This window comes from Scaptodrosophila lebanonensis, unplaced genomic scaffold, assembly GCF_003285725.1.
Source record: "Scaptodrosophila lebanonensis strain 11010-0011.00,11010-0021.00 unplaced genomic scaffold, SlebRS2 tig00000134-arrow-arrow-pilon, whole genome shotgun sequence".
NCBI classification, from domain to species: Eukaryota; Metazoa; Arthropoda; class Insecta; order Diptera; family Drosophilidae; genus Scaptodrosophila; species Scaptodrosophila lebanonensis.
In genome coordinates, this window is record NW_022060585.1 from 9,358 (window position 1) to 34,357 (window position 25,000).

The 25,000-nt window shown below is 38.4% G+C and overlaps 5 protein-coding genes and 2 pseudogenes across 5 annotated transcripts; 5 read left to right on the forward strand and 2 right to left on the reverse strand.

The window, feature by feature from the left end:
- Positions 1–690: 690 nt before the first annotated feature.
- Positions 691–3,944, forward strand: LOC115629082 (annotated as a pseudogene).
- A 4,754-nt stretch (positions 3,945–8,698) lies between these two features.
- LOC115629090 lies at positions 8,699–9,550 on the forward strand (annotated as a pseudogene).
- A 4,053-nt stretch (positions 9,551–13,603) lies between these two features.
- On the forward strand, positions 13,604–14,330 carry LOC115629088. Its single transcript, XM_030525401.1, has 2 exons — positions 13,604–13,669; positions 13,719–14,330. The coding sequence occupies exons 1-2, from the start codon at positions 13,613–13,615 to the stop codon at positions 14,268–14,270; spliced, it is 609 nt and encodes a 202-aa protein (XP_030381261.1). The 5' UTR covers positions 13,604–13,612; the 3' UTR covers positions 14,271–14,330.
- Positions 14,331–14,391: 61 nt separating this feature from the next.
- On the reverse strand, positions 14,392–17,291 carry LOC115629086. The gene is made up of 7 exons (XM_030525400.1): positions 17,170–17,291; positions 17,069–17,107; positions 16,914–17,006; positions 15,970–16,011; positions 15,645–15,908; positions 15,483–15,581; positions 14,392–14,705 (listed from the first exon to the last, which is right to left on the reverse strand). The coding sequence occupies exons 1-7, from the start codon at positions 17,230–17,232 to the stop codon at positions 14,463–14,465; spliced, it is 843 nt and encodes a 280-aa protein (XP_030381260.1). The 5' UTR covers positions 17,233–17,291; the 3' UTR covers positions 14,392–14,462.
- Positions 17,292–17,471: 180 nt separating this feature from the next.
- Positions 17,472–18,502, reverse strand: LOC115629089 (early nodulin-75-like). Its single transcript, XM_030525402.1, has 2 exons — positions 18,407–18,502; positions 17,472–18,346 (listed from the first exon to the last, which is right to left on the reverse strand). Exons 1-2 carry the CDS (start codon positions 18,434–18,436, stop codon positions 17,531–17,533), a joined length of 846 nt encoding a protein of 281 aa, XP_030381262.1. The 5' UTR covers positions 18,437–18,502; the 3' UTR covers positions 17,472–17,530.
- Positions 18,503–19,605: 1,103 nt separating this feature from the next.
- LOC115629091 lies at positions 19,606–20,509 on the forward strand. The gene is made up of 3 exons (XM_030525404.1): positions 19,606–19,725; positions 20,119–20,196; positions 20,255–20,509. The coding sequence occupies exons 2-3, from the start codon at positions 20,131–20,133 to the stop codon at positions 20,435–20,437; spliced, it is 249 nt and encodes an 82-aa protein (XP_030381264.1). The 5' UTR covers positions 19,606–19,725; positions 20,119–20,130; the 3' UTR covers positions 20,438–20,509.
- A 3,576-nt stretch (positions 20,510–24,085) lies between these two features.
- LOC115629085 lies at positions 24,086–24,868 on the forward strand. The gene is made up of 4 exons (XM_030525399.1): positions 24,086–24,105; positions 24,162–24,328; positions 24,384–24,565; positions 24,663–24,868. The coding sequence occupies exons 1-4, from the start codon at positions 24,088–24,090 to the stop codon at positions 24,809–24,811; spliced, it is 516 nt and encodes a 171-aa protein (XP_030381259.1). The 5' UTR covers positions 24,086–24,087; the 3' UTR covers positions 24,812–24,868.
- The last annotated feature ends 132 nt before the right edge of the window (positions 24,869–25,000 follow it).

Genomic DNA, 25,000 nt, shown 5'->3' on the forward strand with positions numbered 1-25,000 from the left:
TTAACATCGGAGTCATCAAAATAATATCACTTAACTTGGGAAAACAGCTGTTTTCAACAATTTTTTTTTATTTTTATCAAAACCTTTTAGAATTTTATGAAAAAATAAAGAGCATTTATACTATTTCCCATAGTTCGTAATCAGCCTTTCAGCATATAATTTATTATTAACAGCAAGCAATTTAAGTTGAAAGCAAATTTTTTCAAATGAATGAACTCTATTCGAAATGAAGAAGAAACAGTGCTTTAAGGGCTGAGGGGACATGTCAGTTGTTGAACATAAAATGTGGCCTGTTTGCGGCTAACATTTTACATCTGACCATAGAGGGTCATGCAACAAACCGCACGTGTTGTCTGTGCGGGTTTTTCGCTGCAGCTGGCATTGCCCCAAATAAGTACACATCGTGTGGAAGGACTGCATGTTTTGCATTTTTTGGGTGGTGTGTGTGTGTGTGTGTGGCGGGATGGTAATTTGTCGACTGCGACCCGGTGCTGAGTAAATATTTGTTATTAATAAAAAACATGCTGTATTTTTCGTTTTCAGCGTTCATTTCGCGCAGCCGCAGCGAGCACTGAAGAGCACGTAGTCAGTTCAGCAGTGCAGCCTCAGCAGGGACACATCAATCAAGCTGCAGTCAACCTTCCACGCCCACGCCAAAGCCCTCCAACAAACCGTCGCTCGGCAGACCAAATGTATGCCGGCCGTGCCACGCAATTTGCCAAAACCTTCAGCAGCATGGCGTTGCAGCATTCAGAAGCAACCTACGCAGCCCGCACCAATGGCCGGCAGCAGCTGCTGCTGCAACAGTAACTACAGCATCAACAACAACAGTAGCAGCAGCAGCAGCAGCAGCTACATGCACATCGAGTGGAGCCGGCACCGTGCCCTCAACACCCAAGACAACAAAAACAGCGGCCCAGCCACGTGGCTCATTGCCGACGGATGTGCATGTTCAGCCGCCCCTAGAATTTCAATGGCCACCTCCGGTGCCCGTGTCCAGCCATACGAGTAATTTGCGTCTGAACATGATGAATCAGGATCCCAAGGACTTACATACGGCACGCGCCATTATTGAGGAGCTGCGCTCAAAGGTCCGCTTCCAAACGGAGCACATCATGAAGTGGCGCAAAGCATACGCAATGCAGGTGAGTGGGCAGCCGGATAGGCCCCATCTGATGGAAACAATTCGCTGAGAGGTCTTTTTAAACGACTTTTAAATTAAAACGACCGTTTTGAATGGGTTTCAAAAGGGGTGGGAATGGGTTTATATATTAAAAAGAAATGCATTCTCGATTGAAATTGTTTGGGGGAAAATTATTAATAATTGCAAACTGGCCCTTTTCAGTTAATGACGTACAAGTTACATTCCAAAGTAAACAGGACCACATATTGATGGATCAGCTAAGTTGGTTATGCCATTCTATGTACTATCGGTAGGATCGGCATGGTTCAAATTTCACGACAATCGGGCAGATACAAGCGGAGTTATCGCACACAAAAAAAACATTGTGTGATGTGCTATCGATACAAAAATGACTATCGAATTCAGAACAAATATTGAGTTTCCTCTTAAATTCAGGAAAAAATTAAAGAAACATTCCAATTGTGTAAAACACCTTATAGTAATAATGCGATATAAACGTGGCAGAGTCCACGAGTTGTAAACGGGTTTCAAGAATGATGTTTAATACTTGAATGAAGACGAACAGGTTGGCCAGAGGAAAGTCCTAATTACCTAAGATATAGTCGAAAAATTGCTCGATTTAACAAAAACGTTGCTTTGAGTCGGAATGTGATTTAGTCCATCTAAGAAGAACATTTCTGGTTTAGTAGCATAGAAATTGTTATAAATTGTAAAATATAGTAAATTAATTAATAAAGTTTATGTTTCATTTGGCGAAATTAAATTTAGAATAGGTCTACATCTTACATTTCTTAGATAAAACGTTTCTTGAAAGTGTAAGCCCATTTCTATTTTGAATACATACTCTGTGCTTAGAATTACTATTTTTTGGAAGCGGTACGAATGGGTTTCATTTAATTTTTATTTTTTGGATGAAAAGGGCAAAAAGGGTTTATTTTTAAAAACTTATTGGTGCACTGAACAGAAAATACCAATGAAGTGCGTTTTCCATTGTTCAGAAAAGATTTTCTAATATCAAGAATTTTCTCCCGGCATCATTTATTATACCCTATACCGAAATAGGAAATGGGTAGCTTAGTGCGATGTGTTCTGTAACAGATATGTTCCACTTCCCGAAAGCCTAACATACTCTTATAAGGTACCTCTCGTTAGGCGCAGAATTTAATAATACTTATGTGGAGAATACACATTTAGTTCTACCAAATATCTATCTGGCCACTGTGGCGTTGTCGCAGTGTGTTGTTGCCAGATTGTGTTAATTATATATACGAAGGCAAAAGCAACAATGATAAATGTATTAACCGTTAACTCTCCACGTATTCCCTTTTGCTTATGTATAGTTTTCTCTTGTTTCATATAGTCGTTTTTGGTTATATAGGGATAGTAGGAGAGATCATTTATCAAGAACGGTTGGAATTCCAATCAGAACAGGGGGCTATTGGGGAGTTGCTTTGCGTTTATTGTAATTCTTTGTAATTGTAATTCTTTCGCTCTCTCGTCCAGGTTCAGCAGCACTATCGCTATCAAAAGGAGAAAACGGATCAGATGAATTCCTTAACCTCGCAGTTGCTGCTCCTTGAATCGCGTCTGAAGCGCAAACAGAAGCAAATCTCCAGTCTGCTCAACCACCGTGAGCTGACGATTCAGCGGCAGCAGAAGATCATCGATACGCTCTCGACACGACTCGTGGACCACGGCCTGGAGAGCATTGAGGCTAGCTATGCAAATGAGTTGGACTCTCTGAATGACTCCGATTCGGCGGTGGTGCTGGAGGACATTGACTCGGACACGAACATGACTTTGGGCTCCCGGCGCAAGAATAGCGGTGGCTGTGGGGGCTTGGGCAGCGATGGCATCACAATAGTGCGCTCCATATCCGATGCGATTGAGACCAACCTGAATAAGTATGGCGCGGCTAGGCGGAATAATTGCTTTCTGCGTCGTCCGGACATTTTGGAGACCGTGTATTCGGTGGAGGAGGATCCTGAACCCACATCGGATGTGGCCGAAAAGCGTGACAAGTTCAAAAATCGTTCCGATAAGGCGCTTAGTTCGAGTTCCACTGAGGGTCAAATCGATGGTGGTGGTGGGTGGTAGTGGTGATGCAACCACAGCAGCAACAATAACATCAATTGAGAAAGCCAAAGAGGTGTGCACGCCACGCCGCCAGCTGGGCGGCCTAAAGCGCTCCCCCAGCCACGATTCGCCCTGCACCACGCTCAGCGTTAAGGTGCCACAACTACAGCCCATGTCACCGACAGTGGCACCGGCATCATCACCGGACCCGGAGCCACACAACGGCAAGTCTCAGGTGACGAACTACAAACCGAGTCATGTCCAACCATCGCTCGGTGACAAAGCCCAAGGACGTCAAGTACAAGCGCATCAACAAGGCCAAGTCCAAAAGTCTGGAGGAGTTGCGCGGCAGGCTCAAGAACCTGGTGGAGCGTGGCAGTGGGGCGGCTGGTACTATGGATGCGGGCAATGGCGCCCCTGCCTGCTATGCGGCCAACATGATGCCACAAACGGCACAATCGTACGCGTGACCCATGCCGCAATTCTGGGCTCCACCGCCAGTGTGGCGACGCTGCCGTGTGAGCCCACACCCCCCAAGGTGGCAGCCAGCATGCCGGAGGAGCTGGAACAGCCACATGGACATGAGAGACCTAAGCGTTCGCTCACGCTTCCCCGCATACTCGTACCTTCGGCAGTTTTCGGCACAAGTGGCCAGAGTGGTAGCAGTGGTGGCTCCGGAAATAACAGCGGAAGCAGCGGCACCACTGGCCGTGGTAGCTTCTAGCAATTAAAGAAATTTTTCATACGCAATTGTGATAAAAAGTAAAGTTGTGTGGATGCGCTGCAAACTAGCTCTCTAAATCGGTTAGCCAATTTCGCAAGGGTTAGTCTGAAATTAGTAATCCAATAGCTCCCTCTTAGTATTCGTTATCAAGCATTCTCTATATCATTCACAGTTGATCTAAATTGTCCATAAAGCCATCACAATTTTATCAAGAGATTATCAAACATCTTGAGATTTAAAAGTGGTTTAAAACATCACTTTTGAGTTCGACTTTTGTACAAAATCAATTTTATTCGGGCACAATACTATAGTTTGGTCATCCAGATTTATTATCTAGATACACATACTATAATTCCTTTTATTGTTCTACATTGATCTTAAATAAGCATTGTAATTTGAATTTGAATAAGAATAAATAGAGCTAGTTTGTAAATTGGCGGAAATCCGCACAACACTGGTTAAAAGTTTCTCTCAACATGCTCGCTCTCTTTCTTTATATATGTATACTTATCTCTCTCTATTATTAATCACTTACGGTCTCTGTCTCACACTGGACTTTTGTAACATTTGTTTCCTTAGCGATTTTGATACGCTCGGTTATAATATTAAAGAGAACTTGGCATTTAATTTAGTTTACTTATAGACTTATGTTTTAGCTGCGAGCTCAGTGCTCGTCATGAACTGCATTTAATTTTATATCCAATATTATTTCAAATAATGAATAAATATTAACAAATTTACAACATTTTGTGCATGTTTTTATTATTTTCTCTCCGTCTCTCATCATATCATCATCACATTTGTTGTATGAGAAATTTCAACAATGGATCACAAATCGTAAGTTAGAAGGATAAATGAATTAGTATTTGGGGCTAGCAAGTAAATATTGGCAAATTGGAAAAACTTTCAAATAGTATATGGATAGTATGGTAAGTCTTTATATAAGGTACTAGTATCTGATATTTGGTGAAATAGGCATAGCGAATGTGGGAATAACGTTAATTGTAAATAGTAATATTTCTAATATTATTATAATTATTCGGAAAATATGTTTGACTTTTCGCCGAATCAGTCAAAACTATGTATAAAAAGCAAAACCGTTGTACATTTAATCAAGTTCTGCTACAGAAGTAAAAAAATACATTTTTTCATAATAATTTTTGAAACTACATAAGATGAAATCATAATTTAACTCTAAAATCTTATGTAGCTGTAAAAAACAAATACAACCCTGTTCCGTTTTCCGAATTCAATTGAATTGTGTGGATTAGGAATTAGTAAATGTTTCACTATTTAATAAAGTACTGAGCTATTCGGTTTCAGAAATGATCGGAAGACGAATACTCAATCCTCAATCAAGTTATTTAATATAATAAATCAGAAGATTTTTAGGTTTACTCATTTCGAATCCACATATTTGATCGAATTCGCATACAGAAATCATTGCCCTTATTATGATTATTATAACTTTTATTAGCGTTCCTAGTTCGATATTCAACAATCAACAGAGGAATTGGCCAGTTGACAAATACTAGTCCAACACACAATATTCTTGGATTGTTGCTTCCTAAATCTGAGAAAAATGATTTTCATTATTTAATTAATAATTATTGCAAACCTCAATATTTTTTAAATCGAATAAATCAATAGTTTTTACTCATTTGAATTCTACAAAATTGGAATGAATTCGCTTATGGAAACATAGCAGAGTTCATTTTAAAAAATTACCAAAAGTTATAATTATTTTTTCTCTTCCTTCCCTGTGGTATAAAAATTGTACATTAGTTTTGTGAAAAGAGATACTTTAACAGGCAATTTAAATATTCTGAAACTAGGAAACGCCTGAGCCCACATTCCCCAAATTCTCTCTCCTAATATCCAGACAACACGAGTTTATTTTATTTTTTTTATTACCAATCTTCCACGCTACAGAATTTCGAAATGTCCACATTCGGAAGCTCCATAAGCCAGACTTCTTATTTTTGCTTAAACTAGAGGCTCACATATTTTTGCGCCGGAAGTTTGTTTGGGGTGTAGGGTATTTCGCTGTCAGACTTACTCAACTAAAGAATTCTCTCCTTTCTTTATCTTTATTTATGATAGTCTGAATAATGTGTAGCCAAATTTTCGGAACCCATGAATGTTACTGATGAGTTTATAATTTATCTGCTGGAAATAATACTCTTTACGATGCCTACAGCTTGTGATATAATTTTTAAGATATTCAGATATTTTCAGCTTTCTTAAATTCACAAATATTTTGTAATTATAGGCGTTAGGTATTCTTCAAAAAAGCAGTTTTTTTTTCATTTTTGAAACTGTAACCTGTTGATCTTGAAGTAGTCTATTCAATACCTTTTTTTAAACAATTAAAGAAGGTAAATATGAACATATAAGTAAAAAACTAATCGTTTTAATTTCTATGAGAAACCCGCTTACTTTCAGTGAGCCTACGTGTGTTCTCTTTTCTTTAATTAGATTTTATTTACTATTAGTTTTATACATGCATTCTTCATCATATGATTATTGAACTAATTATAAGCTCTACTCCATGGACTGTCTTCTAGATAATTGAATTTATAAATGCGTATGTGTGCGTGTCTGTTATTGCAAATAAATACCATACATATAGTACAGTAATCTAATCGCTTTGAGTAAACATATATATATTTATATATATATATTTTCTTACCTATTGTTGCTGCTAATCTTTTATAAATAGAATGGAAATAAGTGAGTGTAATTGCAATTAATGTTTAATACATAATAATGTTAGTAATGTTAGTTGTGTAGCTTAAGGACATAAGCTAAATACGATACTTGTATTTATTTTTGTTGATTTATGCAAATTATTTTGAAATTGTTATAAACTTTGAGGGCGGCTCCCATTGCCGCCCAATCGAAGTCGAACGTCATGTGTACCTTGAACAAAACAATTAGTTGAATTAGTTAAATGCGATATGTGTTTAGCAATAAGCGTTAAAATAGCACATTACCAGATAAGGACCTGCAACTAATTAACCCATAGATGCTTCTCAATATTCCAACTAACTACTTACAATTAAAACTCAAAGTACAATGCTGGAGCAGCAAGTTATGCATAAATCGATATACCTACCAAGTACTAAACACTGAATATTCAATATTCTCAATTCAATATATATATACTGAAGTACATACTAGTATATAACACCGTGTTTCAATAACCAAAAGTACCTAAGAAACAACTTTTCACTGTTGATATCGCATATATGTGTGGATATACATATGTTTGCCAATAAAATATATCTCTATGCTAAAATCTATTTTGAGAAATCAAATACGTAAAAAAATATATTTCTGTGGCTATACATACTATACAAGTATTAATGATGTGAAGAATATATGTGAATAAATATTATAAACAGAACTGCGTCAATTTCGCAATTCAATTAAGTTGTAAATAAAAACAGTACAAAACAAATAGACGAATGTACTATAAAATTAAATGTATAAAGCGTGTTATTCTGAACATTAAGATTAAGATTATCTTTTAATGATGTCTAGAATTTGGAATTATTTTTCTAAGGCACTAAGATTGTTCACAATACATATATGGCAATTATTTGAAAACAGGCAATTATAATCAAGCATTGTAATATTAAAATATTCAAAAAAAGATTATTAAAATTCCATCACAGGAAACACATATTTAAAAATTGTATTTAAAATAGCAAACCATATTATCGACAAAACTAATAATTCAAAAAGCTGTACTTCTATTTTATAATAGATTTGCCACAAAACTACAATTCTTTACAATTTGCTGCGAATTAAAATTTCCTTATTTGGCACAAACCGGAACCAATAAATCGTCTCCTTTTGCCAATTATTTATTATAAGATCTTCCATGCTTACTTTTTCATCTTTCAAATATTCAAGAGAAGCTCATCCTCACGCGCTCTCTTGCTCCTTCCGTGTGATCTAACGGCGCTCTCTTGCTTCTTTGCGACAAGTTGTGGCGCTCAACCACCCTCCCTTACGCTTGTTCATACAGCTGCATACAACTGCCTCGATTCACAAATGTAGGCAAGTTAGGAAACTGTTATACTAAGTATGCATGAAAGGGAGCTATAAACATTCGGCAGGTGGCTATAAATGTTACCCTCGATTGGGTAACACTGGTTGCAGTTGTGATTGTTCGACGTGTGAGAGCGTGGGTGAGTGGCAGCACAGCCAACTTGTCGAGAGATCGGCATCATACCGTTTTTGGATCTATTAGTGTGTGTGTGTGTAAGTGTTCTGCGCTCTCCGTCTTCTGGCAAAAAATAAACTGTAAATTTTAGATCAACAGCAAGATCTGAAAGATAAGTTTTCTGTTTTGTCTCTTTTTTGCAATTCAAACATAAATTTATAAACATTTAACATTTAATAGTAATAATTAAGTATGAATTGTAAGAAGAATTTCAACATTCATTTAATATGTATATTAAATTATTTACGATGTCCTTACGATCGTCTGTATAAATTAGAATTAAGTGCTTATATATTGTATGTATGTTACGATCTTTTCTAGTTAGTCTAATTAATTGTGAAGAACATACTTAATATTCGTATTAATTGAAAACATTTGCTCATTTTCCAAATTTGAAATTCGAACTTTTTCATTTAAAACTTTGCTGAAACGCTTAATAAAAAGCTCAACTGTCGAACTAAACGAATGTGTAATCGGCTTATCAATGGGTCGCTAGGTGGGTGTCCACGTCAGTATCTGTCGAGCAGCGCACGGAGACGGTCCAATCATGTCCAGAGCGAGCGCTTCTCTGCGGCTTCTTCTGCTTATCAGTGGCTGCTTATTTGCAGCGATTGTAAGTTCAGCTCAAACATTAGACAATCTGTCAAGTGACTCGATGTTATTCCAATCTAGAATGCTGAACAAACGGGGGATACAACCGTACGTCCAGCTTTGTCGGAATCCCAGGCTACGGTGCAAGCCATCCAGCGGCACTACAATCATGTCCTCCACACCAGTGTCGGGCGCTATTGGGAACTACTGCAGCAGTCGACGGACAATAACACCGTGGATAGGCAATATTTTGAGAACCTAGACACCGTGACGTGCGATAAATATTACTACGCTAAAGCGTACTTTATATTCTATGTCATGCATAACGATCAGTTTGGTGAAAATTCGAAGCCAGACAGAATAGTAACTCTGATATGGCCATCTGAGAAATCGGCTATACGAAAGTTCTTCAAGAAAGTTAACAGACTGCTTGGACATTACTTAGAGCGCACCAAACAGAGTAATCCCGAATTGTTGGCTAAACTGACGAGCTGGCAAATCCAACTGCCCCAGACACAGACGAAGGAGCGAAGAGGATTCTCGAATCGTTTATTGAATTCCCTGAATACCTGCGGAAACAAGTGCCGGAACTGCAGCTAATGGACTATACTGCCAATTTACTTAATGAGAATACTCAAGAGTGTGTGTAGTAAACTTTCGAACTTATAAACTAGGATCTCTCTCTCTCTCTTACTGTTGTACAACAGTATCGCGATATTATGATACTTTAACAATTTGGAGCAACCGAAGTGCTTAACACAATAGACCCCACTGTTTTCCAAGTGCTATTCAATTCAACTAAAATCCCGTTCAATACAATATACTACGTTTTAAAATAAAACTCATTTAAATGACCCGATTTGTGCGAAAGTTACTGTCAAATTATTTGATTAACAATTGTACTCAGAGGAATCCCTTAAAGGAACGCATAAATCTTTTATCATTTCCATTTTACTCAACAACTTATTCAGCACTCTCTCCATCCTGTTTAGCCACTGACTATTAATTCGCATTTATTAGAAACGGTATCTCAGGTCACTTAACTTATCGCTCACGTGCATTGATGAATTTTTTGGACCCTTGTTATTTCTGTTTAAAAGTCTACAATTTTATTCTAATTCATTTTTTACAATTCGTCTAAGAAACTGTTAAGCTTGTCTAAAGTCCACAAGGATCTCGATATCGTAATAGTTTATTAAACTTTCAGAATCTATTTAAACCCCCTGAGTTTAGTGGAATTTTAATTTATGACTGACTCTGTCCAAGATAGATCAACGCAAAAGGGAGACAGCCATTACGGAAATTATTTTAAAACTTAAGAAAAAATTTCCTTATGAAGAAAACACATTTCACATTTTCGGTTATTCAGAAATTTGTTCGGGGGAAAAGTTGTTTTTTGAAAGAAACTTTCTCAAAAGCGAGTCTTGCTGATCGTTGATCTGCTGCAGCTTTGGAAGCCTGAGCTTTGGTTGTTTATAAGTGTCAGCATAATCCGAATATACGTGATTTCCCACTCTTGAATTCGCTCTCTTCGATTTTGCGCGCTTTGTAGTGCCAGAGGAGATTGTGTTCCCATTTTCGCATCGCTTAGAATTTCGGATGGGTTTCGCCATGTCGCTCTATGCGCGTTCTGTTGGTCATGTTGTGGGCAATTAAATGGCAGTGCGGCACTTATGGTCCCTGATATATTATGCTAGCAATGCTCCCTATTCGAAGCAAGTAATATAGCGATAGCTGAGACAAAAAGTATTCCTATCTCAGCTACCATAAACAAAAGATTGCAGTTCATAGTTAACTATTTTAATATAGAAGCAACTTACAAAGTATTTTTCAATTGAAGATTGCTGTTCTAGATCTATTTTATTATCCTAGGATAAGGATTACAAGGCGTTACAAGTTCAGGTTACTTTACGGTAGTCATTACAATTTTAATTATATCAAGCTTATTATTAGGTTATTTTCATATTATTAACTTTAGTTTTAACATTAAACATTTTTATTATTCTTTATAATTATATATATTTATTAGCTTTTTTTTTGATTAATTTATACTTTGCCTACTCAAATAAGTGTGTGTTTAATATTTAAATTTTTGGTAACGTTAATTTAGTTAATGTTTTGCAAGTGTGCTTGAATCTTAACCCTGAAGTGCGTTTCGCTCCTAATTGTGTTTGGTTGATGCGGTAAGTAAATAACGAATTGCTTTTCCGAGCTTGCCAATTTAAATAAGATTTAAAGATTTACAAACTACAAGTATGTTATTCGTTCGTATAGATAATTCGGCTCCTTACGTGTAATAATTTGATGCAAGAAGATTAGGGTTCTAACTTTAATCCATGAGTCAACGGCCAGATTGTATATTTTGTTGGCGTACGTCGTTATTGAATCTCTTCTTTGAATGTTTAAAATATACCGTGCTACGCTATTAAAGGCTACTTTTAATATGTTTTGGCTCACAGCATCGCAGCTTCCGAAAATTTCAATCAGATAAAATAGCAAGGGTGTCAGGCATGTCTTGGCAATAAGGAGCTTTAGTTTTACAGGAAGAAAATTCTGCGGTAAAGACAGGCGCCTTAGTGCGCTATAAAGTTTTCCAACTGCCTTATTTACATGGTCGCACCAAGATAATGATTGATTTATATGCCTAGGTTTATTGCATGCTCTACGTACTCAATGGGATCTAGTTGACACAAGAAACTACGTTGTGGTCTTAGGCACAGATTTTTATAGAGCATCTATTCTAGATGCATGCTTGTATTATATTCCCAAGTTTCCGGGCTATCACTGCGCCACCAGCTTATAGGTTTGCGCATTAACTACTCTCAGGGTTTCATAGTATTGCTGCAGCGCCTGTCTGGCTGCCAAGAGAGCTGGCAGCAACACTTCCGTATCCCTCAAACGGCCCTCGTACTGTCGTTCCAGAGTCTCGAGTTGCATGCGCAGTGCCGAGTAGAAGCGTCGCAGTAAACGTATCTGGCGCTGCACCTTTCCCGGACTACACTGGCTACCCGGTTGCCGACAATTCTCTACAAAATGCATAAAGCTCGAGGTAGATTGGTGAAATTGTTCGGTCCAAGAATCCATGTCCGCTCTGAAACGCTCCTTTAGTTTCTGCCTCTTCATCGTGCTGTTGCAAAAGTTTCCGGAGCGCCCGCAAGCTGTCCCCTTCGGCTGCTGGAAACTAAGAACTGGAACTATCAAGTGGGTCGTTAGTTTTCATAAGATAACCTACCCGGAGAAGCAGCAGAACACTGAATACTAGGTAACGCCTCATCATTCCTAATGAATGTTCTTATCGCGACAAACGGTGCTTGGCTATTGATTACAGTTCTCTGGCTCCCACGTTCTACTGATTGGCATGTCAGACAACAAATACTGGGTACTGCCCAGTTGCATGCTCAGATGCTTACTCTACACCAGACAAGGGCTTCTTAGAGCTGCATGAAGACTTTGCGCTCTTTGAAATCTTTCAAATGCAATTGCTAAAAGTTGTTCTATGCTAAGAAATATATACATATAATATTACTAATAGGAGTGTGAAATTGTAATACATGTATGTTAGGATTATATAATGAAAATCCTGAGCTAAGTAATCAGAATATATATGTGAAACAGAGTTATGCTCAAAATCTTATAATCTATATGTGCACATAGGTTATAAAATATATTACAGAATAGCCAGTCAATCACGATCGAGCCAACAATTAGACTATAATAGAATTGTCTTTTCCCATTTCGTTATCTTTAATCCGTCCATCATATATGTATATAGTATTTAAATATATTCAGATGATATAATATATTTGTAAGTAATTTTTTTCAGATCAGAAATGTTGAAAAAGGTAAGGCAAAGTTAATACATATACACATATATAGATTTTTAAGTAAAAAGAGTTATTCGAAAGCAAGCTTTTAGTTTTAGGGATAACGTTCGCTTATATATTTCATACAATATAAGTATTATACATATATATTTCCTTTTATTCCCTTTTGCACAATTGTTTGATATTAGAAAGAAGTTTCCACAAGTCTGGAGAACTTGTATTCTACTAAATATTTTAATAGTTCTTTCTTCCATCAGGCTTTTTCTTATAATACCTTTTACAGATTTCGGTTTGATTTATTTCTGAATCTCTTCCTTTTTTCTTTCAATTTTCTTTGAACTATTTTCTAAGCTGTAAAACAATTTCTAAACAGATTGACTGAAGGCTCTGATTCTGAGATTATTATAAACCAGGCCTTTTTGTTATTTGTCCATATTATTTTATTTAAAAATGCTTTTTAATTTTCTGTTTGCTCTGTAAGCCGATGGATTCGGGTACTATAGTATACTATATATATGCTGGTTCTAATACTCATATTTCTATATTGTGTAGAAGACAGCTGAGCCCTTCACCGCAAAACTTAAAAATAAAACATATATATGTCGAAAAGTCAAAAAGATTTTTATAAACAAATTCAAATGTTTAAAATTGTTAAAATGTTAAACTGTTTTACTGTTTTATTTTTTCTGTAAACAGTTTTGAAAACTACTTTTTTTGCGTTTTGAGAAAAATTATTTTTATTCTGAAGCCAGAATGTTTCAAATACGTAATTCCCTATATAGGCGAAATAAATACGAGCGCTTTCTTATAGACATCACATCTTTTTGTTTCCTGCGTCGTCTAGAGACCGCAATTGCTTATTCCGCTGGCTATAGAGTATCTCGCGTGTGACGCAACTCGGAATAATTTGCTATTTGGGAAGCTGCGAAGACACTTGCGTGCTTGCCGTCCTTCCATTTATAGGAAGTGCGCAGCACAGGGTCGCTGAACAGTCAACAATAAAGTGTTCAACTCTCAACATGCATGTCGTACTATTTCTGATAACTTTCTGTAGCATCGGGGCGATATCTCCAGCGGTAAGGGTATAGAACAGTTAAGAGTTGCTTGATAATCCTTTCGTTGTAGTATGCGGCTCCTTTTCTGCCCAGCGTCGATTTCAGCGAGATCTTAACCACACCTCGCGAGAAACTATTGCTCTACACCCACAAGGAGTTCTCCACCCTGCTAAATGACACCTTGTTGGAGGGCGCGCTGCTGCTGCAGGGTATTATCGACGATGCTCGGGCTTTTTATCCAGGAATGCAGAGTCCAGAACTCGAGGCCTTTGCCAATTTCATATCAGCCACGAAGAGAACCAACGAATATGATGAGCTGGAAGAATTGCTCGATCAGTTCGAGGAAATGTTGGACTTCGACTCAGATGAGGTCAGCGAGCCTCTGGCCGAGCTGCTCAACCAGCATGGCTTTCATAACTTCGAGGGATACCTAATGGAGCGCATATCGGGCGCCTTAAGTAGAATCGAAGAGCATGTCCAGCTATATATCAATAGCTTGTCCAAGTGGGAGCGCCAAAAGGACTCCAAGATGGTCCAATGGCTGGCCTCTTTTCGAAATGAACACGATATTGACGAGAAGATGGAACTGTTCCTAGATTTTGTTGAATTTTTCGACTATTGACGTCAATTGAACTAAATTCAAATGGCTTGATACTTTTCAATAAGAATATTGTTAATTTAAGTTCAAATGTCTTTTAAAATATCGCGATCCCACACTTCTTTACGAATTGATGGACGAGATATATATTTGTTTAATTGGTTTCTTTATTCGAGTATTGATTTCAACCTAGCATTAAAGTAAATACATATTAGTTTAAAAATTACGCGATTGCATGCCAAACCCGTCACGGGAATCAAAAACATTGTGCTCCACGCGCGGGGCTCCCATGCCATCAGACGTAATGCTGTAGGATTGTGAGCGAAAGAAGTTGCCCGATGACCCACCCGAAGAGTCACCATCGAAGCCGAAAGGTGTGGGCATCGAGGACTGTCTAGACACAAATGAGCTTCCAACTGGATAGGGAAAGGTGTTCATGCCGCGTGACATTAGAGGAATCTGAAAAAATATTGAAATATTAGAGTTGCTGTTGAGAGACCGTAGTCTTCCCTGTGTGTAATTATTTTAAATGAGGGAGCATTTACTAAAATATATGAAATTATATCAAAATTTTGAAGACTTTAGTAAACAATATTTATCAAGAATGTTAGTGCCGTAAGGAATATCTATCTATCTTAACTAATTTCAACTTGGATATGTAAAGTTGTCTTTTATGCTGAAACGTGAAAGATAAAGCTGTTATAAGTTGTATAATCATCATCTTTAATTTCTATATCATATTCAAATATTTTTGAAGAACTCTATAGTGTCTGAGCTTCTAAAAGTCACTAAAGGGAATATCCGTATTCCATGCTCACCATGGTTTTGTTTTGTTCTAAGCAATTAAGAGTCGAGTATGAATCGTGTATTACAAGTATAGCCAAGGAAATATTTTGGTTGTTTTCCCAATATTGCCTATGATACAAGTATTTGGCAGAGTCCAACTAAACAACTAAACACTTATCGCAGCTCTCTCCTGTTAATAATAAATAATTCAACTAGTTCTCAGTCAGTCCTAAAGCCGTTTAGCTATGGGTACAATATCAGCTCATCTGGTGATATCACATCTCATAAATAACATTTGTGGCAAGGAAATACTTCCTTTCTAAGTAAAATACTTTCCCTAAGTCCACACATTACCCAAATATTGTAGAATATGACAAACCTATGCCTTGGCTCACATTCTTCTACAATTATAGGTAGTTGAAGACACTCTTAGATTGTTATTTTACTTACCATATCGTCATCATTTGGTCCACTGCTAATGGGAAATCCCCTCGATGAGTGTGACATTGAACCAGGCACCGGGAAGGGAATGGGTGAGTTGCGGAATCCCTGAAAACACACCCAGTATATTAGCTTGCTGGCTTAGCTCTACCATAGTGTAGTATTACAAACCGTATGAATAGTGCTGGGTCCAAAGTTTGGACGAAAACCTGTATAGGGTGGTTGCATTGAGCTGGGGATGGGATATGGCCTGGGTACGGGGCGCAGACCAGGCTGATAACCAAAAGGTTGATTGAATCTGGGATCACTATCAGGAATATTCTGACGATTTTCGTTGTTATTTCCACTATATTTGGTCTCTTTAAAAAAACTTTGACTGGCTGATGAGCTTTCATCGGAGGGACCGCCAATACGACGCGCCTCCGCTGTTGAGGCCTACAAAATAGACGTAGCTTTAGGTGTTGCTTTTAAATATTATAGCTCTTTAAAATATTACCACAGCGAATTCCTCGTCAGTGCCACCTGCTGCTGTCGCATCCTGTCAAGAGAGAGGGTTATACATCAAGCTGATGAACTTGGTTTAGTAAGAGAGAACAACGAGAGTTAACGAGAACAACAAGAGATAACGCAACAGTCCCGCAAGCCCGACAGTGAAATACCCTGTACCTAGACAAACTTCTGGAACTGAGTTACATTGTATATGCGCCCATAGTAGAAGCAAATTATGGGCTGTATTCAGGAAATTCTCTTGTCATGCTGATTAAGAATATGTAAACTTTATCTGATCGGAGATGCTTCCTTCTCTCTCGGTTGCACAAACACTAATAAGCCCTTTTAGCCCTTCTGCTACAGGGTATAAAACGAAGTATCTTGGCGTCTAGTTAGGCGGGCGACCCTGCTATTCACCCTTCGAAGTGCTGAAATTGATGGAAGTTCGATCATTTTTGTGTTGAAGAATAGTACGTCTTTGGCGGCTTGTATTCATCAATTCTCCAACAACTTCCGGCATACCAATTGTTGTACATAATTCAGGTTCTTTAAATCATAAATACACGACAGGACCAGTTTTTGCAAAGAAGCAGGACATCATTTGCCAGAAAATACTTCTACAACAAAGAGCCTAAGCAGTCTCCAACACAGCCCAATCCTTAGTTCAGAAATTTCCGAAGATGCCTCTACCTCACAGTATCTCACATGACAATCTTCCATTATCAACTTATACGCAGCATCTATTGCTTCCGTTTTTGAACGACCTTCACAATATTCTTCCTGAAGACAACGACGTCCACGGTTGAGTTCACTGTACTTCCGCAGTGGCCAAGTGGCCAAAGGACCTCTGTTCAATTTCAGATAATCTTTTCAAGTGACTTCATACGCTTCAAATATTTGTATGCAAAAAACCAAGCTTCATGGCATCTACGTAATACTAATCCTACTTACCAGCGGGTCTTCGTCAACGGCCTGCATCGTAGCATTTATCGACTGGAACTTATCGATTGGTATGTTCCGTGTATCGCGTGCGACCCGTAGATGCTGCAGATATACATGGGTAGTTGAAGGGTTTCGGGGTTGAATATAACTGCGTTTGGACTCACCTTGCTGGTGTTAGGAAACACAGATGTTCTGCCACCGCACTGTGTACAGTGAAATGCAATTAATTATGATTAGTTTAAAGTTGAGACCTTTCTCGACTCACCGCCCCTTTGGCCAACAGCAGCGCGCTCAGTAAAGCAATAGTTTGAGTCCAGCACGGCGTCATCTTTGAGGTTTCGGCAGAGTATTAGTTCTAAACTAGACAGCGGTTTTCAGCGTTCTGTGAGCTTGTGCGGCCTGGTAGCTGTAATTAAAGCCAAGCGCATCGCATTTTAACACGTTTGACGGGAAATACGATGTGTTCCAAGTGCATTGACGCCCGGGGTTATCAATTGCGATTGATTATATGGAATGGTGGGAAAGCCGCGCTCACGACTTGCAAATCAATAAAGTACTAGATGCATGTAGGTGTACATATTAAATATATTTGATTTTATTTTTCAAGACTACAATTAGATGACTTATTAACGTCCATAGCCGTAGGGTGAACCATAAGCACGCGGTGGACTGGGATAACTGGGCAAGAAAGGCCGATGGGGCACTATAGCGACTGGGGGATAACCGTAGCTAATTTTGGGAAAGCTATCGAGTTCCGGCATCTTGGGTTTGCTTTCTTCATCACTTTTGTCCGACGGCTTGCTGTCAGCTTCGTCCTCATCTTCATGGGAATGGGGGCCAGGGAAGTGAGGAGCAAAGCCCAGACCAGGTCCAAAGCCGCGCCCGAAATACGGACTACGATGATGGTGGTGAAGGAAATAGTTTGGTGGCTGCGGGTATGGAGAGAAGTGAGGATTCACCGATGGGTAAGGTGGGTAACCAGGCTGAGCAGACGTGGGCGTAGAATCGCCAGATTTCGACTCCGGCACTTCCGGCGTGGGCTTTGGATATGGCTGGTTCAGTAAGTGGGGATACGGATATGTAAACGGCGTGTGAAGGTGTGGGTAGGGATGGGGGTGTGGGTGTGGATGCGGCTCGTGCTTCTGCGGTGGCTTCTCTGTAGTTGTAGTTGTTGTTGTGGTAGTTGTTGTTGATGTTGTTGTTGTTGTTGGCTCTGGCATAGTAGTTTCCTCCGCAATCTTGACATTATTTGTTAGTGCCAGTCCATCATCCGCTGAATCCAAATCGTCAGTGGGGTTCTTGGCCGTCCCCTGCTCCACAACAGCTATTTCCGGCAGCACTGTAGTCTTCTCTGTAGAATGCGGATTCCACATATCCGAGTCATCCAATGTGTGTTCTTCGCTGTAGACGGAGGCATCACCTGCCAAGCTGAGCGCCAACAACTGTAGGAGAAAGACAATTGAGTCAAGGCCTAGAAAGTCCCCAGAAGCCACCATTCTCACCTGGCTAAGTAATACAAGTTTCATAAACATTGTAGCTTCAACTCTCTTCAACCTTTCAAAGCAAACTGATTGCCGGCTAATGAGCAAGCAAGCGCTTTTATAGCCGTCATATACTACGAGTATTCGTACAAAGCGAGCAGCGTCCAGAATATGTAAATCAGCAAACCGCCAATTAAAGATTATTTCTACAAATCAAATCACATGCTTATACACATATACAAGTATACTATACGACGCGAACAGCTCATTGTTGCGACGAAAACCCCGCTTGAAGATAATGTATTGGGGCAGTGTGCGTAATGCACAGCATCTGGGAATTTCTACCAGCATTGACATTGACATTAAATTGGACCAAGAACGTGCGGCAAACCTGTTGCCAGCACCATAGCCCATGCAATGGTAATAAAACTTAATGGCTGCCCAAATCGATTTTGTTCGTAGAGCATGTCCAGCGATGGCTATAAAAGGGGCATTTCTCCAACGATGGTGTTTTTCCACACAAGATTGTGATGAAGCTTCGCAGACTGGTAAGTGTGAGCTCAAAAATAAAGTGCCAAGCACAGGGAAGGCATTTGACAGCAATGGCATCCTCAAGGACTGCTCTCATAATTGCAGCTAATACACATTTTACTGCCACTGGTGCTGCTGAAAACAGTTTCGGCACAAGACCCACCTGAGGGCCCAGCGCCTGCCCCCGCGGACTCAGAGACTCCAGCGCCCGCCGCCGGCGCCGCCGACGCAGACAGTACAGCCCCCGCCCCCGCCGCCGCTGACGCCGACGCTGGGACTACAGCGGCTGCCGCCGCCGATGCTGAGAGTCCAGCGCCCGCCGCTGGAGACGCCGAGACTACGGCGGCCGCCGCCTCTGGAGAACCAGGTAGTGCCACTGAGCCGAGTGCAGGTGAAACAAAGGACCCGAATGCAACTGAAGCTAATGCGAATGGAAACGAAACTATCAAGCCAGGAGCGACCGAACAAATGACAACTGTTGAAGGACTCGACTCTGCAAGCGAGCCTGCGGAAACCACCATAGGAAGTGATGCGGAGAGTGAGACGACAGAGCCGCCAAGCACGCCATATGACATGGAAGAGCTGGAGGAGCTGGTAACTGAAAACGGCGGCCATCCATTTGAGAGGCCTAAGCGACATATGCCCGGCTCCCGACACGTTAAGGCCCACGACGGCTTCCACAACGTCAAGAACGAGAAGCTCTGGGCGCATTGGAACGATGGGTTCAATCATGATGCAGACACGATTGAGGGTCAATAAAACAGTCCTTCTCATTGTTTCAATCGTTCCTATAGCAGCTATATGATAGAGTAAGTCGAGTTTTATTGCGATATCGTAATGAAGGGAAAAGTTGTTGATACCTAAAGTAATTTTTGCCCTATCTGTAGGATACAGTGCATTCATTTTGCTAGAAGTTTAAAAAAAGCTAATAAATACAAAGTTTTTCAAGATTTCTTTATAAACACAAAAGTGCTACTAAGTGCAATTATTCCTCTGATCGAACTCATGACAGCTATACAAAATAATAGCGCTATAAGTAGTTGGTCATAAACTTTGTCTGCACATCAATAAAACTAATATATATACCAAGTTTGGCGTCCCTACCTATTACGATGTAAAAAATGTTGATGTTCATACGGACAGACAAGTCCAGATCGATTCGTCACGTCTTTCAGCTACTCTAGTTGTTGCTTTAATTTCAGACCCTCGCAGCCATGGCCAATTCATTTGCTTGTAGCTGTGTAGTTGAATGTAAAGCCATGCAGCTGGTGGTTGATTTGGTAAGACTGTTCGGCCACATATATACTAGTATATATACACAATATATAGTATTTATAGCTAATTATTTGTATGCTACCCACCATGCTGTTGGCACGGCTCAAGGAACCTCGCCACGTTGCTGCTCACGACGGCTTTCACAACATCAAGCACGAGCCTCGATGGGCGCATTGGAACGAACGCGTGAAGGCGCATCATCTCCGCAAAGAAAGGCAAAACAGAGAAGGCAGAACCTCTACTTGAGAGAACATCATACATAATCGGTTTCATATTATTTCTTGATAACAGTGTTAATAAATAGCATTGTAATCCAAAGAGTACTAGAATGTGTTGGGGGTTAAGGGAATCCGTCAAGGTTTTTATTGATGAAAGCATTGATCTTCTCTCTATACACATAGTAGAGCTTTGTGTTTATACCAAAAGTTAAGTTGTTAAGTTTCTAACTCATATTATATATAACAAGAGCTAGAATAACCAAACTTGTTATCCAGATTCACCAGATCAAGATTGTTAATTTTATCTGATGTGACTTATTTCTGTATTATGTAAAAAAATTAATTAAATTTTTTAAATTAGTTATTAAATAATACAAAATTAGTTTTTCTTATTTGTGGGAGTGGGTACAGGGTCGGGCTTGCTCAACTGTAGCGTTCTTCTCGTATGTATATTTAATTATTTATTTCAAATTTTATGTTACACTCAAAAGAGTATGAAATGGGGCAGATGAAATTTCGTCCCCCGACAATCACTGTTCTTGGAAAAACACAACACTAAGGACAATTCTGCGATTAGCCAACGGCAGAATCAATCTTCTGAGCAGATGTTGGCTTGATTAGAATGGCAAACAAATGTTTAAGCCACGAGGAGCAAAACGAAGAAATTGCTTATATTATAATCCTATTAGAATTAATTATAATAATAATAAAATGTAAATGTATGTATTTATTTATATGCATATGTATTCATGACAATGAATGTCCTTTTTGATGTTCCGGGAGCTCTCCAAATGAGAAAAATGAGAATGAAAAATATTATATTATTAATAAAATTAGTTATAATAATAATATTTATAATAATAATAATTATGGATGTCATTTTTGAAGTTCCAACAGCTTGCCAAATGAGCAAATGAAAATGGCAAACAAATGTTTAAGCAACGAGGAGCCAAACGAAGAAATTAAATGTGTTATAATAATAATACAATTTATAATAATAATAATGATAGATGTCCTTTTTCGTATATATTTTATTTCCTATCGGTAATTTGGTTTATGTAAGTATCTAATTTACATAAATAATAATTATATAATTATTAATTTATTAAATTTGTTTAAAAGAAAATAAAAATGACTTCAAATATATTTAAATGGAGCTTTTATTTGTTTGATGGGTAAGGGCGGTGAAGAAGGTGCTTGTAGGAAGCTGACTAATAAATAAAAAAAATGCAGCTTGGCCGATGGCCAAAACGCTTGCATTTGCTAAAAGCCAAAATCTGAAGTACCAGGCGAACATAAGCCAGCAGAAAGATGCAATTTTTCTAAAAATTTAAAATTAAATTCGGCCGCCTAAAAGATGCAACACTTTCCTTAATGTTAGCCGATCTTCACACCTTTTGGCAGCTGGGGCTCAAACCAATTTGGCAAATTGGCTTGAAGTCCGGCTGCTAAATGGTTTGAAGCCTGGCTTACATTTATTTTTAATTTTTTGAAAATCATCTTCCCGCTGCATTATGTTCGCCTAGTACATAGCAAAGAAGCCAGTTTGCAAAGTAAGACCGAGAGCAGCTGCGGCTTTCTTAAAATTTATAAAATCGCCTGCAAATGCTAAAAGCCAAAATCTGAAGTACCAGGCGAACATAAACCAGCAGCAAGATGAATTTTTTGTAAAAATTTAAAATTAAATTCGGCCGCCTAAAAGATGCTACACTTTTCTTAATGTTAGCCGATCTTCACACCTTTTAGCAGCTGGGGCTCAAACCAATTTGGCAAGAGTTCAAACGGAGTTCCAAGCGAATTATTTATTAAATAAATAAATAAGTTGCAGCGCTGCAATTTGTATCTAAATGAATGCAAATAAAAAAGGAGACTTTTTAGGACTTGCTGCTGATTTATGTTTGCCTGAATTTGAAGGATAAAGATCAGATCCTGCTTCCTGCAGCAAATCAATAATAAGGAAAAACGTTGCTATATTTTAAGTTGCTTTATTTGAAACTAAAAAAACTGCATAAAATATATGGTGACAGTTTAAAGGATAAATACAGTTCTTTTTAATTCTGAAATTAAATCAAGCAGCTCGCTGAGCCTGATACAAATGGCAGCACATTTGTCACAATTTAAAGGCCATTAGATGCACTCAAAAGAAGGCGCCAATGCTAAGCAAATGGTTGTATTGCACTGATATCAATCATACGCCCGGTTGCACGCCATTGAAGAACAGACGAGGCGTCGTCAATATTTTCCGTCCAAGCAGCCTCGTGGCCGCGACAGGACAGTTAACAGAAGCAGCAGGACAGCAACACCAACTGTTTATATATATAGATTTGTATACCCAAACTATCCAATCCAATCTATAGAGAAAAGAATCCAGAGGATAATACAGAAGAGAACACAGAGTAAAATACAGAAGATAATACAGAATAGGAACGAGAATAGAATAGAATACAGAATAGAATAGAAAATATATATAATAGCGAGTAGAAAACAGATTAGAGTAGAGAGTAGATTACAGAATATAATACATAATAGAATAGAGAATAGATTACAGGATATAATACAGAATAGAATACAGAGTAAAATACAGAATATAATACAGAATAGAAAAGAGAGTAGAGTACAGAATAGAATATAGAGTAGAATACAAATAGAATAGTATACTAATAGAATAGTATTATACTCTCTATTCTATTCTGTATAATACAAATAGAATAGTATTCTACTCTCTATTTTATTATGTATTCTATTCTGTATTAAATTCTGTATTCTATTCTGTATTTTACTGTCTATTTTATTTTGTATTCTATTTTGTATTCTACTTTATATTATACTCGTAGTTTACTCTCTACTCTATTCTGTATTCTACTCTCTCTCTCTTCCTTTATTTTTGTGCTAGCTTTATATAAAGAAGAAAGAAGTTTAGAATAATAACTTTTCATCTGGGATATTAAACAAACATAAAATAATTTTTTAAATATTCAAATTTGTATTTTCTTATTTGTTGGAGTGGGTACAGAGTATTTCACTGTCGGCTTGCTCGACTGTAGCGTTCTTTCTTCTTTTTACCTTCATATTATTGGCGTAACACCTACGATACTGTTTATATTCCAATGGCTTACAAGACCAATAAAATCTTCATGGCCTATCCTTCTTATGGTTTTGAAGTAATTTTGAATCGATTATACGAGTATAATCAAAATAGCTCTGCTTCGAATTCCATGGGATTTTGCGAACAAGCACCAATTTGTAAACTTAAACACATACTGTCTTAAGAATTGTGTATATTTTTAGTCAAAATGTAATCCCATTCTGTAAAAAGTATGCATTTTAAGAAAATATGAACACACCTAAATAGTTATGACCATTCACCAATCTATACTATGGGCTTAATTCTCTCGACTGCCTTTGAAGGCCTATTATCAAAATTGTTTAATTACCCACAATTCCAACTAATTCGTAAAAGGTTATATACTATAGTACTTTACATTATACATTCCCGTTAACAAAATTAATAATAGAGACATATTATTGCATATTTTGATCTTCAATAGAAGTTTCGCAAGAAATGTCACCAACAGTGTGTAGTGGAACCATATAACTAATAAATACTGTAGTAAGTCGGCGTAACAATACTGCCATTATGTATAGTTTATAGAAAGTGGTTTTCGTCGTATTTCAGAAATGGCTGTCAGGCGAGCGGTTCGTATAATCGGCTTGAAGTAAACATTTACAAAAATCTTAACTCTTCCCAGCAGTGTTTTGGCCTGTTTTGGGTTTTCTTAGGTCTTGCCCTCTGCCTAGAAGTAGAAGCGTCGGATAACACTCGGGACCTGAGACAACATTCGCCAAACGATCGCCCAAAGCATCAGCGGCCCCACAATATGCACCGTCCCAAATATAATGGCTACGATTGGTACAATCAGTAAGTGGTAAAGAGGGGCTAGTCACAAATAGTTGAATACTTTCTCCCCTCACAGCTACAATATGACGGAGAACTCAGAATCCGATAAGCCAGAAGAGACTGAAAAAGGGACTAAAGAAGAGGCTGAAAAAGATTCTAGAAACGAGAATTCATCGGGTGAAAAAGATCAGTATCATGAGAAGCATACAGAAGAGTCTGCTGAAAACGATGATGAAAAAGATGATAAGGATGAGGAAGGTGAGGACAGTAATAATGCTGAAGCTAAAGACAGTAGTAATGCCGAAGCTGAAGACAATCGACGTAGCCGACATATACGTAAATCTCATGACTCTAGGCCTCACCGCCGTCAACCTTACAGACGTAGCCAACACCAGCGTAGATCTCATAGCCCTAGCTCTCACCGTCGTCAATCTCACAGTCGTAGCCGATCAGAACATAAATCTCATAGCCGTATCAAATTTCCAAAATACAGAAACCAATTAATTTGAGGCATGAAATAGTTCAGTTGCTTAAATAAAAGGTATAAATACATCTTATAAATGGCACACCAAAGATTTAGTTATAGTGTCGGTAACTTTGTTAGCTGTATGGTGAGGTAAAATTTCCGGAGATATCTTAGGAACACGTATAAAAAATTCTACAACATACTGGTATATTATCTTTCTTTCTTCC